The 13669-nt window shown below is 52.0% G+C and overlaps 7 protein-coding genes across 7 annotated transcripts; 3 read left to right on the top strand and 4 right to left on the bottom strand.

The window, feature by feature from the left end:
* Positions 1 to 197: 197 nt before the first annotated feature.
* On the top strand, positions 198 to 1388 carry APUU_20695S (uncharacterized protein; the record flags this gene model as incomplete). The annotated part of the gene is made up of 1 exon (XM_041699365.1): positions 198 to 1388. One exon carries the CDS (start codon positions 198 to 200, stop codon positions 1386 to 1388), a length of 1191 nt encoding a protein of 396 aa, XP_041552457.1.
* Positions 1389 to 1688: 300 nt separating this feature from the next.
* APUU_20696A (uncharacterized protein) lies at positions 1689 to 2222 on the bottom strand (the record flags this gene model as incomplete). The annotated part of the gene is made up of 2 exons (XM_041699366.1): positions 1689 to 1941; positions 2002 to 2222. The coding sequence occupies 2 exons, from the start codon at positions 2220 to 2222 to the stop codon at positions 1689 to 1691; spliced, it is 474 nt and encodes a 157-aa protein (XP_041552458.1).
* A 1294-nt stretch (positions 2223 to 3516) lies between these two features.
* APUU_20697S (bZIP transcription factor) lies at positions 3517 to 4960 on the top strand (the record flags this gene model as incomplete). The annotated part of the gene is made up of 3 exons (XM_041699367.1): positions 3517 to 3924; positions 3978 to 4809; positions 4857 to 4960. The coding sequence occupies 3 exons, from the start codon at positions 3517 to 3519 to the stop codon at positions 4958 to 4960; spliced, it is 1344 nt and encodes a 447-aa protein (XP_041552459.1).
* A 409-nt stretch (positions 4961 to 5369) lies between these two features.
* On the bottom strand, positions 5370 to 6509 carry ERG3_2 (sterol desaturase family protein; the record flags this gene model as incomplete). Its single annotated transcript, XM_041699368.1, has 3 exons — positions 5370 to 5644; positions 5749 to 6248; positions 6301 to 6509. 3 exons carry the CDS (start codon positions 6507 to 6509, stop codon positions 5370 to 5372), a joined length of 984 nt encoding a protein of 327 aa, XP_041552460.1.
* Positions 6510 to 6918: 409 nt separating this feature from the next.
* Positions 6919 to 8481, bottom strand: APUU_20699A (ankyrin repeat domain-containing protein; the record flags this gene model as incomplete). Its single annotated transcript, XM_041699369.1, has 1 exon — positions 6919 to 8481. The coding sequence occupies one exon, from the start codon at positions 8479 to 8481 to the stop codon at positions 6919 to 6921; it is 1563 nt and encodes a 520-aa protein (XP_041552461.1).
* A 78-nt stretch (positions 8482 to 8559) lies between these two features.
* On the bottom strand, positions 8560 to 10436 carry APUU_20700A (uncharacterized protein; the record flags this gene model as incomplete). Its single annotated transcript, XM_041699370.1, has 4 exons — positions 8560 to 8924; positions 8987 to 9279; positions 9323 to 9420; positions 9477 to 10436. 4 exons carry the CDS (start codon positions 10434 to 10436, stop codon positions 8560 to 8562), a joined length of 1716 nt encoding a protein of 571 aa, XP_041552462.1.
* A 1154-nt stretch (positions 10437 to 11590) lies between these two features.
* On the top strand, positions 11591 to 13571 carry APUU_20701S (FAD-binding oxidoreductase; the record flags this gene model as incomplete). Its single annotated transcript, XM_041699371.1, has 7 exons — positions 11591 to 12085; positions 12133 to 12205; positions 12256 to 12479; positions 12526 to 12624; positions 12672 to 12845; positions 12893 to 13214; positions 13285 to 13571. 7 exons carry the CDS (start codon positions 11591 to 11593, stop codon positions 13569 to 13571), a joined length of 1674 nt encoding a protein of 557 aa, XP_041552463.1.
* Positions 13572 to 13669: the final 98 nt, after the last annotated feature.

Raw genomic sequence — 13669 nt, forward strand, 5'->3', positions numbered from 1 at the left:
CGTCCTTTTTCTCTAAACAACCTATACACATGAACAGCCTTTGCAGCGACTACTTTGGTAATCACTCACACCCGATGACGACATGCAATCTGGAGATCGCGAATGTGATGTTAAAAGTTCAATATTAAACCAAACACCCCCAAATAATAAACAGTTTATAATAAACATCTACTTCTGTTCATCCTTCTACAAATAAAATGGCACACAAACCCCTCTTCCCCCTCACCTCATTCCATCCCGCCCCAGGAATCACACACCTGTGCACAGCCGGCGAAAGCCTACCCCTCCAAGCCCACAGTGCCGCCTTCACCAAGTACATGAGCCACAAGGCCGCCGGCCACACTGGTCGCATCGAACAGGCTCAATATATAGAAGACACCCGGGCTTTAATTGCCGAGGCATGGAAAGTCAGCCCCAAAGAGGTGGGATTCGCACCTAGTGTCGCAGACGGGATATCAATGCTCGTTGAGTCCTTGGACTGGACTGAGGGGGACAATGTCTGTTTCCACGCCGACGAATTCCCAAGTATTGTTGCGCCATTCGTGCTTCGGCGGCAGCAGCAACAGAGCCGACTCAAGGAAAAGACAGGCGGCGATGCAAAGATAACCTCTCCCGAGGTGCGCTACTACAACAGCGAAACTGGTTTACAAGATGTGGTCAACTCCAAAACACGTCTTATCGCCGTCAGCTATGTATCGTATCTGGACGGCTCGCGCATCGATCTACCGCACTACCGAGCCCTAGCCGACTCCGTCGGAGCGATTCTCGTCGTCGACTATACCCAAGCGGCAGGGTACGCGCCCATCAACGCCTCCATTGCCGACTTTGCGTTTTCGGCGTGCTACAAGTGGCTTCTCGGCACGACGGGGGCTGCAATCGCCTTCTGGAACCTGGCGAGGAGGCCGGAGTGGAGGCCTGTTACTGGCGGGTGGCACTCGTTGAATCTTGGGTCTGCGCGCCCGTCTTGGGAGACGAGTCAGCTTGAGGCTCGTGGGGATGCATTGTGTTTTAGCCGTGGGAATCCGGCCCATTCGTCTATTTATGTACTGCGGGGGTGTTTGGAGTTTCTGGGACAGTGGGATGCGGGTGTGATTCAGGACCATGTGCAGGGATTGACGAAGGCGTTGCTGGGGAGGTTGCAGGCAGAAGGGATTTTGTCTGCGACGCCGGCTGATAGGGCGAGGCATGGTGCGAGTGTTGTTGTTTATTGTGAGGGTGCGTCGGAGATTGTGGATGAGATGGCGAGGAAGGGGGTGTATGCGTCGAATGGCCAGGGGAGGGTGCGGATTAGTTTCCATGGGTATAACTGTCTGGCCGATGTCGACCGGGTTATGGAAGTCTTCCCTGTGCTTTGGAGAAGGTACAATGGGAGAGAATGGAAGCTCTAGAACAAGAAATTGTTAGAGAATGGAGATGCATACTTGCCATATCGCATCAGATCTCACTACTTTCTGTTCAGTACTTGTTGCTTGCTTCAAGGGATTGGTACTGGCAGATCATGGTATACATCCAGGCAGAATGTAGTTCGAATAATGCGATAAACATATGCAATTATATTAAGGAATGTGCTTGACAGTGATGCAAGTGAATAGATAACAGTCTCCTCCAATCCGCAATGCCAATAAATCAGGTCTGAACACATTATTGTCCAATATACCCGCCAGAACTCAACAAGTAGGGCAAGCTATCTACTCCAGAGTGAGGAAGAACTCGGCGCCCTGGGTAATCTTGCACTCATACTCAATTCCTGCAATGGTTCCGTCGTATGGGCCGCACTGGTACCTAGGGCCCTTCTCGATCGTACCAGAAGACTTGCCATCAGGGCCGTTGACGACGATGTCGTAGTTCTCCAGAGACTTGACCCCGTTGGGGAAGTAGAAGTTGAACGCCGGGTCAGCGCACTGGACGGGGTTCTCCGGGCCGGCAGGCACCTCGGGGTTCCTATCACGATCTATTTAGTTGTTGTTCCGGTTTATTCTTTTCAAAAAAGGAAGAACTCACCACTGGGTCTGGCAGTTGGTCGATTCCAGAGGGGCACCGGACTTGTCGTGGCGGGTGATTGAGGAGAGGAAGACAATGCGGTTGCCCTCATCCAGCCGTCGCAGGGAGATGCTGCTGACGCTGACGGGGTGAGAGTCTTGTTGCCTCTTGATGGACTCGGTGGAGGGGGCAGCAAGGGCAGCGCCGAGAGAGAGAGCGATAGCAGCGAAAGAGGCCTTCATTTTGATGGATTGGTGAAAGAAGAGTGGTAATTGATTCTGAGGATTGTTTGGATGTCTGAGAATTGTTTGGATGCTTGAGGATGCTGTTGATGGAGACCAGAACTGACGAGATTCGAGGGCCCTTATATATATTTTCAGGACTGCGTCATGCTATTCTTGTCGCTTCACAGTCTATACAGATCGCCATGTCCCTGCCCCGAAAGGAGACCTCGCAAGCCACAGCTCAGCTCGACCGACCTTGATGGCCATTTCCGTTGGAGCCTGTGTCGATATGTTCCTGAATACGACCATCTGCTGGCCACCGATTAATCCTCACAGCCTGAGCTGTCTCATCCTGACTACTAATAGCGCAGCAGCCGAAGCATCTCGTAAGGATGCAAGGCCCCCGACGGCGTCGTATAGACCAATGAGAATGCAGGCTGACTGCCCTACGCAGTCGATCATCTCCCTTGGGTAGCTTAGCGCCTTCTATTTAAGACTCGCTGCGCCCCCGCCCGTTGGTTTGGGAAATCTGGAAGCGCAAGGTCGAGCTTATTCCGGCTGGCGTGCTGGCAGTTGACACTTTGTTTGGGTTTCTGCAGCAAACGTCGCCTCTATTCATAGGAGAGACATGCGGTCTGTTATGAGACAGTGTAACCGTGGTATCCAATACTCAATCTTTTGAGCTGACGGTGGCGTTTCCTTCGCCTCGACAACTCCATTGAGAGTGCCAAGTGTAGTAAGCGACAGCTTTTATTTCAGCTGGTCTTGATACCTGGCTTGCTGCCCTGATTTGGCCCCTGAACGGGTGTGGTGAACATCTTGCTTCAGTATCAACTACTTTGGATCTCATGCGCTGGCCCCTTTGACAAGAATCGGGTCATTAACTTCTGTCTGGTATACTGCCGCCAAAGCATCAAACCAGCTATAGAATGTGCAACCAACATCAAGCTATGTCTTTTGCATTATATATATTTATGTTGGCACATAATGCAGATAACCACTGGTGGGTTTTTGGTCGAATGGTATTTCGATAATTTCGACAGGTTCAGCCAACTTATATGAAAGCATCCCTACTCGAAGGCATTAATTCCAGCGACCCTGCCTCTTGTCAGGAAGCTTCAAGTGTCCAAATAACTGCAATAATCATCAAGAGTGCAGAAGACACTTTAGATTTATACACAGGAAATATAGTTTGCATGACTAATTATGCATCACATGGTGTCAGTGTGTCACCACCCGCTGACAAATTGAGGGTCAGCTAACTACTCAGTCTGTTCCCAACACCATCGCACAGTCAACACATACCATCAAAATGGAGACTGAATTCTATTCCGCCGTAAACTGGGCATCGCCTACAGACCATGTGGAGTCTCTGTTCCCCTGGGAGACAGAATCACCCCGGTCGGGGCAGGCAGATGTGTGGGGGTCTGAGCTGGACCTGCTGCTCTCCGCTTCGTCATATCCGATTCCCGAGCCTCCACAGCTGCAGGACCAGGAGGACCAACACAAAGAGAATAACCTAACCGCCTTATATGGCGGTGTTATCGTGCACGAAGAGGACCCTTCAAACGAGCCCGCTCTTTTCCAACCAACACCTGAAGCCAGGACTTTCTCAGCACCAACCCCACCAAGTAATCGCATCTCCAAACCAGCCGAGGCAACAAGGAAACGCGGCCGTCCGCGGAAACTCATTGACGATGCCGGCGTAAATGCAGAAGAGGTAAGAGAGGCGTCTAACCTACCTGAACTCTGACGCATCTGACCCGATGGTAGCGACGGCGCACGCAAGTCCGTATAGCGCAGCGAGCTTATCGGTCTCGCAAGGAGGCCAACATATCCTCGCTCCAAGACCGCATTAGGCAGCTTGAAACGGCGATCAAGCATATGAGCACATCTGTTATATCGTTTGGCGATGATGTCGTCCGGTCAGGTGCCTTGGATTCGCATCCTGATTTACTTCGGCCGCTCGGGAACACCGTGCAGGCTTGTCTGGCGTTGCCGGCGCTTCCTCTTGGTGAGTCGGGGTATCAGATAGAGGATGCCGACTCGACGGGGAAGAAGAAGAAGCGTATTGGGTATCCCACTTCCTCTGCCGCTGAAGGTTCAGAGACGATGGAGATATCCGAGTTCATAGACCGGTTGCACGTCACCTGCAGCTACCAAGCATACCTCGTGTGCGCCAACCCAGCAGTCCCAACGAGGCGAATAGAGCGCCCTTTCCGGATCCTCCTAGGCCTCATGCCTCGGATGTTTGTCGCCGAGCTCTTCAAGGACTGGTTACTCGCAAGAGCCGGCCACAAGACCCTGGATCACTGGGATCATATCCCGTTCTTCCGCATAGGAGGTGCCGGTACCCACTATCCTTCGTCGGGGAACCTGCACTTTCCCTTTCCTACACACGGCTCATCCGCCGTGGAAGAGGACCTGTCGCGGTTTGCCGCTGACTTGCAGGATGAGCTTGAGGATGAGTGGTTTGACCTAGGTGATCTCCAGGGCTATCTCCACGAGCGGCAAGTGGTGTTTACCGCGTCCTTAATGCCGGCTGGCCCGATATTGCTGGGACAGAAGGAACAAGACCCGGCTAGTGTGTCGCGCTTGATGCAGGGTATGATCCGTCTCCTATTTTGTGTGATTATTGCTAACTCCGCTCAGCACTGGTTAAAGGGGCCATTTGTCTCGGCCGGTCGCCGGGCTTTCGGCGCCGGAATGTAGAGAAAGCTGTGGACGAATTTATAGCGGCCCAGAATGCTTCCTGACTGATATTCGTTCGCTTAAGATCGAAAAGCTACATATAAAAAGCTCATATGCGGTATGAGGATACGGATTATAGATGCGCCAGACTCGATGCATACTCCCACCCGAGACGCGAACGGTACCTCTAAGCCCATGTATAGAAACCCATTCATAAAGCTTGGGTGATGAGGATAACTCCAGAAAGTCGCCAAATATTAGCTGGTGGAGAGCCATCGTCAATACCCAGCAGTGCAATCAATCGAGTCACCCACCATCTATCGCCATATGCAAATCACGCCGCAATTCTGCCTGTTACTATCAGTAATATAAACACGGCAACCGTCGGAGCCAGATAACATCATAAATTAAACATTATAATACTTTCCAACTAATAATACAATCCATACCATATCCTTACATCGCCAGGTCACCTTACTGCTCTTTCTTCCTATTCGTATACACCCGCTCATCGACACCTTCAACCTCTTCGACCATCTTCTCCATCTCCCGAACCTGCTTCTCCCATTGCCCCCTACCCATCTTTGTCTCGCGATTGAACAAGTCCGCATCGGGCTGCCGGTAACTCCCACCAAGCCGATCCCACAGCGTCGTGAACTGCCCGTAGTTATAATTGAAATACAGATGATGATACGTATGGCACGCCGAGCCATTAATGATAGGCGATTTCGTCGCGTATTCACCGTCGTCTACAAAGTATTAGTATTAGCATTCACCCCGAACCACAAGTAACATATGTAGATAGAGAAGGGTATAGGTAAGTAAGTAAGTAAGTAAGGGAAGGGAAACAAACGAATAAAAACCGTCCACAACGTAACAAACGCAAAAAGAGCTAAATAGACCCTCTTCTCAAGCGGAAACAGGAGTGGGAAGACATGATACGGCATGGACTGCGCCCATCCATCCAGCGGGTGAAACGCAAAGCTCGCGTACGGGGTCGGCACGATCCACCTATGGTGCGGCTTGTGCAGCCACTTATATACGGCCGGGTGGTGTTCGTAGCGGTGGATCCAGTAGATTGCGAAGTCGGTGAATGCAATGAAGAAGGGGAATTGGAGGTATGTGTATGCTGGGAACGGGGGTGTGGAGGAGTAGAGCCGTGAGAAGCCGTGGAGTTCGAGGAGGAAGAAGGGGACGGTTAGGAGGGCCATTTGGGGGATGGCGAGTAGGGCGGATTGGATCTCGAGGGGAATTTGGCGGGTGAGGAATTTGGGGTGCGTTGTGGATTTTTTGTCGAAGATGAAGAAGTAGGAGAGGGTTGAGGTTGTTAGGTACGTGAGGGTGCCGAAGAGCCTTTATAGTTAGTTAATAGGGCCGTGGTAGTGGATGTAGGGTTGTGGTGTACCATGTCAAGATGAACAGGGTGATTCCTTGTCGGAATGGATTATCCCGTGCCAGGAGACTTTTCCCTGCCCATTCTGATGGTGGCAGGTCGATATACTGGGCGATGCTCTGGTTATACTCGATGTTGGTGCTTGTGGTGTTGGATGGGAGGAGGGTTGAGTACACCCGGTCGAGGACAAACGTGTCCACGATGTCAAGGACGAGATCCATTTGGAGTACTTTGTTATCCTACGAGCAATTGAGGGTGTTTCCCATTTTTATCCAATGTAAAAAGCAGTCAGCCCAGACGGAAGGAAATTGCCCGGAAAAGGAGTATCGTATGACAGTTCGCGCAACGCCAGGCAAGTAGACAAAGCGCCCAGTAGCCAGGCACAATTAAATTATTACTATTAACCATGAACGGGAGCTAAAGTGATTTGCGCCTGCGCTTGACTTGAAGAGATACAAGTGCTTTGAAGCAAGCTCCCTATCTCGCATCCCAACCGCCGACATATCTGGTGGATTACTTCATTCCAAACCAACCCAGTCACCCCATTCCGTTCTTTACATTGCTATCTCTAACAGGAGACAGCCTGTGAGGGGTATACTGTTACATAGCTGCAGTACCTCTGGAGTAGGACTAAAATGACGCCACTTTGTGCCTATCCGCCACATCCAGACCAACTTTCTTCACGGACAGCATCTCAACTGCCCTAACATCATCACCTTCTTCAGCATACGAGATCGGCGTTCGTCCATCCCGATCTATCCTTCCCAGATCTGCTCCATGCGCGAGCAAGAGATCGATATACTCAACCCGACCCAACTCCGCAGCGTGGGACAACGGAGTCCGGCCATCATTCCCGGTAGCGTTTACATCGATCCCAGGGTGTTCCAAGAGTAGCGTCACAGCAGCAACATCGTCTCTCCTGATCGCAATACACAACGGGGTACAAGAATGTTGATGCTGACTGCCGCGATAGTTAACATCCAAGTCTGCTCTCGTCAGAAGGGCTCTCAGGAGCGAAACGTGCGCGGACGGCGAAAGCACTTCCATAAGAGGATTGCGGCCCTGGACGTCAGTCCAGTTTGGGTCCACCGTTGGATGAGGGAGGAGGAGCTGGACAATGCGCTCGTCTTTTTGGCATACGGCCGTGAGTAACGGGGACTGGTTTGTCCGGGGTTCTATGACGTTTCCGTCGGCGCCGTGCTCGAGGAGTAGAGTGGCGATTCTATGGAGACCGTGCGAGAGGGCCCAGACGAGGGGGGTCCGGCCTACGGAGTCTCGGTAGTTGAGGTCGACTCTGGGGTTTGCCATGAGGGTTTCTGCGGTGGTGGTGTGGGCGCATGCGATTGCTAGGAAGAGGGGGATGGAGTATTGTAGGCCGTTTCGGTGTACGGCCGGACCGTCTGTGGTGAAGAGTTGCAACAGGAAGATGTCTTGTTTGCCGGGGGGTAGAGCTGTTGCTGTGGATGTGGATGTGGCTTCGTTCTCTTCGAGGACTTCGTGGTCTAGTAGGATCTGGACGATATCTGTGTGTCCGGCCACAGCGGCAGCGCATAGCGGTGTCTGCAGCCTGTCCTTTCTGAACTGGTGACTTGCTCCCCGTTCGAGGAGGAATTTGACCATGGCGGCATGTCCGTCGCATGCAGCGTGGTAGAGGAGAGTTTGGCCTTCCTCTGTGGAATCGATATCAGCACCGACGTCCAGCATGCGTTGCATCGTATCGAATCGGCTGTGGCGCATCCCCCAGAATATGGCAGAGCTGTTATGATACCGGATGTTATCTCGATGAAGCTTGTCTGATACTAAGCCGTACAGATGGCGGCATGTTTTCGTCAATGAGCTCAGGTCGCTCTCGGTCTCTACCTCGTCTGCCACGAGCAGGAGTATATCGTTTGGGAAGTTCAGGAGCATGGCTGCGGTTGGCGAGTATACCAGGGAGAATACCGCAAAGGATAAACATGGCCAGATAGATGATGGGGCAGTGTAGATATTGGGATGACGCCGTGATGGATTCGTGCGGGGTGGCACTTTGCACCTGATTTGTTGCTCTGGAACTGCGCGGGGTTGAGATCCGGGGATCAAAACAGCCGGGCCAATCGTGTCCATAAGATCATAATTCATGAGGGGAAGTCTGTGTTTCTTAAAGAGGGGATGGCCGTGTCCGTTGATGTGGATGGATCCCTGCGGCTTCTCCATGCAGAAGATATTAATCACATGTGATTGCCATGGATTATTACATATTATAGCTAATATAGATGATAGTGCAAACGGTAATTAAATCCTCGCCATCCCCGCATTCGCAGCCCACCTGATAAACCGATTCAACTGGCCCATCCCATTCTCATCCACGCGATGAAGCAGCAGCCCCAGTCCAGACCCAGCCTCATTCGCAGGCGTAGTAAAGACACTGGTTATCATAGCCTGTGCAAGGGTCCAGTACTCCGGCGCATATTCCATGAACCCCGTGCGTTTCCAGCACTCGGATGGCGATGCTAGGCCGCTTGACCGAGTGTCGCTGTGCTCCAGAATCTCGTGGTGATTCCAGATCTCTTTCCAATTTGTGAGGCCATGTTGGATTGGGAGCATCGCTGCGTCTGGTGCAAAGGTGTTGCGTGCGTGGAAGAGGAGGGTGTGGAATGCTGGGATTATTAGTACTGGAAACGGTGTGAATATGTTGATGCGTGGAAGGCAAGAGAATTACCGCTGATAATGATGAATAGGTTCAGCTTTCCCACTCCAGCCAAGTATTCCTTCTCACTAGATCTCAGTGTCGCCTTGCAGATTCGCGAGACGATATCGGTGATGGAGGGCCCAGCAATGGGAGACGAATTGTCGCTGTCGTGTAACAGCAGGAAACAATCCGCCGCCGTCGTGGCCTGAAAGCAGCGCTCCGGACAGACAGGGTCGAAGTTGAGTTCCGAGACTGAGACTTTGGGAGGCGTATTGTGGAAGATGATAAAGGCCGTGTCGAGGAGGAATATGTATGAAAGCGTCCTGGCTTGTTAGTCGGGAGTATAGCAGAGTGTCTGGAACATACCTGTTGAACTCCTCCTTCGCAATGAATCTCTCCCAGTTTCCGTCTTCATTCTGTGGCTTATGATGGCTTCCAGGGGAGAACCCAAGCTCTCTGCCCATCTGCTCAAGTTAGGTCTCAGAAGCAAATAATATGGAATAATCTGGTTAAAGCGTACCGCGGTGACCATGCTGAATCTAGACCGCCGGATCCTGCGTTTACTATTATCGTCGCCCTCCCAGTTCTGCAAGAGACAAATCAAATACGCCCCCTGCAGTGCCTTGACTGCGTCCCTACGAAGGTGGAATCCCTCTGCACCATCGCCATGTACCACCGCACACCTGAAATGCTGGTCTGCAAACACGAGCTCCTCCGCGCTATCGAACCACAGCTTCGCATTCTGGCTAGTCGCATCATCAGGGGCAAAGCTGGCGCCAATGAGTAACATGGCCAGTAAAAGTGTATACGGTGTATTGTGCACATCAAACGTGGGTTTATGGATGATAGGGCAATTCGGGTACCAGAAGGACCAGAAATAGACGAGATACCGTCTGATGTTTGGCGGACTGAAGAACTGAATGCAGATACTCTCGATCAGGGCCGACCAGGTAATGGTAATTGAGCTCCCTAGGCTGGGAGTTGTCGTTACGTGCTTCAGTCGACAGACCAGCTCGTTTGTCACTCCTGCTAGAGGGTCTGATAGCCAGCTTGAGCAGTCCGTGCACCCGTCTGCGAGCAGTCCTGAAAAGGGCTTTGATGGCTCAGGTTTCTCGAGTGTTGGAGGGGGAATAAGAAGAAAGTCTAGGGAGATGGGGGTGGCAGAAGCATCTTTGTCGTCGGTGTCCTGCAGTGCGAGATCCGCCATAACCGTCGCCAATTGTTTGACTTCGTAGACGCGCATACACTCGAAGGAGTTGAGGAAGCCGGTTACGTTGGTGAATTTGTCGAGGAACTGGAACTTGCCAAATCTGATTGTTTCCAGCGTTTCTGAGGACTGACTTGGGTCCGATCGTGCTGGGCTGTAGTGGATCATATCAAAAGCGCAGTCCCAATTAAGGAGCGACTCCAACGCATCATAAGGGACAAAACAAGGCCGGTCAAGGTCGATGGTGTCAGCGAGGTTAAAGTCATCGGACATTGACAGGTTAAATGGCGAGCCAGGCGTCGTTGCAGCGTTCGGAGAGCGTCGAGTCCCATCCTCGAACTGTCGTCTGGCTCCTCGATAGATACACTCATAGCCCTTCGTCTGACATGTCCCACAAGGCCATTTCAAATTACATGCTTTCTTCAGTCGTGCACACCGATCGCAGGCTTGTCTCTTGGTGGGCCTATGGCCGATAGGGGCTGGGGGGATATCAGCGCCCGCGCGCAGGCGGGCTTTGCACGTCCGCCAGTGTCGTTGGAGGACATCTCTGCTGTCGTTAGAATGCAATTGTCAATGATAGATGAAGGTGCGATTACGTTCGCTTGAATGCTTGCTGGCAGAAGCCGCACGCAAATGGCCGGTCGGTGCGGTCTGGATACGTCAGAGCTGGCTTAGTAGTAGCATGAGATAAGTACGTACGACACGAGCGATGGCGTTCAAGATGCTCCTGGCGACGAAAGGAAGCAGGACACAGTGGGCAGGTATGGCTGGGCTCCGACATGGGGGCTCATACTATTCGGAGTCGAGATAGAATGTGAAGGACAGAGATGCATCAGATAGAAAGCGATGATTGCCGACTAACGAGCAGCAGTAACCGAACTGCGGGGTTAATATTGAAAATCTCCACCCCAGGGAATACCCCGGATTTCCAGCTTTGATCTGGCTGTGGTTCTGGCTGAGCGTGAGATTGTTCGGTATCTGCCAGCTGTATCTGCCGGGCCCATGCTTCGGTGATCCCCAAACAATCAACACCACGAAGATGACGGTCTCCTTATCCAGATAGTAGAGTTTACTAAACTGAATAAGGCATGATCTGGTCGTAAACGAACAGCGGAGATTGATCGGCGTCGGAGGTCGCACCACCCCCACCTCCACCCAGACTGCCACTTGGTGGTTGGTACTGGTGGAAATCTGGAGGAATTCCGGGGTTGCAGCAGCCACTGGAAAGGGTGGAATATCTGCATCAAATGCATCTTACATATGGCGACGGGGTGATTCCGCCTGTTCAGCGGTGCAAGCGCAACAGCGGTGTTGTCCCACCTGGCCAGGGCTACGACAGGTATAAATGCATGTCTGTTGTAGTCTCAGCGAGGAAAGAATCATATCACTTTTGTTTTATCACCTGCTTACCAACTAATCCAATTACAATGACTTCTATTCCTGTCCCCTTGGCTCTCCCTCCCAACACCAGCGCAGATGCCTTTGCCCGATTCATCAGCGCTGTAAAGAGCATCGTTGGAGAGGAAAACGTGCGAGTTATCACCCCAGACACAAAGCTCGCTGACGGCTCCTACTTTGAACCTCCCAAGACGCATGACCCGCATCACATCGTGGACCAGGACTACTTCGTCGCTTCCGCAGTCGTCGACCCACGGTCTGTGCCGGAGGTCCAGGAGCTCGTCCGTCTAGCCAACGAGTACCAGATACCGCTTTGGCCGACGAGTATCGGACGCAACTCTGGATATGGAGGCGCGGGACCGAGACTGAGAGGAAGCATTGTGGTGGACATGGGAAAGCATATGAACCGGGTCCTGGAGGTCAATGTCGATGGGGCTTTTGCGGTCGTTGAGCCTGGGGTCACCTTTGCTGCGCTGTACCAGTACTTGGTCGACAATGGACTCAGTGACAAGTTGTGGATTGATGTATGCTCTTCCCCTGTATAAAGTAGTAAAATGACTGACTGGTGTAGGTACCCGATATTGGCGGTGGCTCTGTTATGGGGAATACCCTCGAACGTGGTGTTGGATACACTCCATATGGAGGTAGGCTCTCAGGATTTTATCATCCCGGGGATTTGAACTGACAATAGCAGATCACTGGATGATGCACTGTGGCATGGAGGTCATTCTTCCCTCCGGCGAGCTCATGCGAACTGGCATGGGGGCTCTCCCTCAGAATCCGAAGAAGGGCTCGAAGCACGACCACGACGACGAAGGGAACAAGTGCTGGCAGTTGTTCCCGTATGGATTCGGTCCATATAACGATGGGCTGTTCTCCCAGGGCAATGTAGGAATCTGCACAAAGATGGGCCTCTGGGTATGGTGTCTCTCAAATACCACTGGCAATGCTAACTCTACCTCAGTTGATGCCAAACCCTGGTGGATACCAGGCATATATGATCTCTTTGCCGAAGGATGATGATCTTCGACAAGCAGTGGATATAATCCGACCTCTCCGTGTGGTCCGTATTACCATCGACTTGGTGTGCAGTGTTGTTAACTTTCCCAGCAAAACATCCTCCAAAACGTCCCAACACTCCGACACATCCTCATCGACGCTGCCATCTTAGGCAACAAAGCATCCTATACTTCGGACATCACCAAGCCTATGAATGACACTGAACTAGACGCCGTCGCCAAGAAGCTAAATCTCGGCCGATGGAACTTCTACGGCGCCCTCTATGTATGCCTTTCCCACCTCCCCAGATCCAACTATATCTAACAAACCAGGGCCCTGAACCCATCCGCAACCTCCTCTGGTCCTTAATCAAAGAGGCCTTCTCTGCAATACCCGGCGCAAAGTTCTTCTTCCCCGACGATATCAAAGAATACTGCATCCTGCATACCCGCGCCCAGACCCTCCGCGGCGTTCCCAACTACGACGAGCTCAAATGGATCGACTGGCTACCAAACGGGGCCCATCTGTTCTTCTCGCCGATTAGCAGAATCTCTGGCGACGACGCGATGCTGCAGTATGAGATCACGAAGAAACGAACCCGCGAGGCGGGATTGGATTTCATCGGGACGTTTACGGTTGGGATGCGGGAGATGCGTACGTCTTCTCTACTCCTTGATGCCTGACAAGTGACAACCATATGACTGTAGCTAACTACGCGCGATAGACCACATCGTCTGTATAGTCTTCGACCGGAGGAACGCCGAACAGAAGAAGAGAGCACACGCGCTGATCAAGACGCTCATCGCCGACTGTGCTGAGAATGGATGGGGCGAGTACCGCACACATCTGGCCCTGATGGACCAGATTGCGGAGACGTACAACTGGAACAATAATGCCCTGATGCGGTTTAACGAGACGGTCAAGAATGCGCTGGACCCGAAGGGGATTATGGCGCCGGGGAAGAATGGTGTTTGGCCGAGTTCGTATGATCGCAGGATTTATAAGTTGTAATTATTATTTTAAAGTAACGAGGTGGCTTGTATCTTTTTGTTAATCTCCATTGATAGTACTATTTGTCTTCTCCGAGCAAGATATAACATTCGGAATCA

This window comes from Aspergillus puulaauensis, chromosome 2 (genome assembly GCF_016861865.1).
Source record: "Aspergillus puulaauensis MK2 DNA, chromosome 2, nearly complete sequence".
Taxonomy (NCBI): Eukaryota; Fungi; Ascomycota; class Eurotiomycetes; order Eurotiales; family Aspergillaceae; genus Aspergillus; species Aspergillus puulaauensis.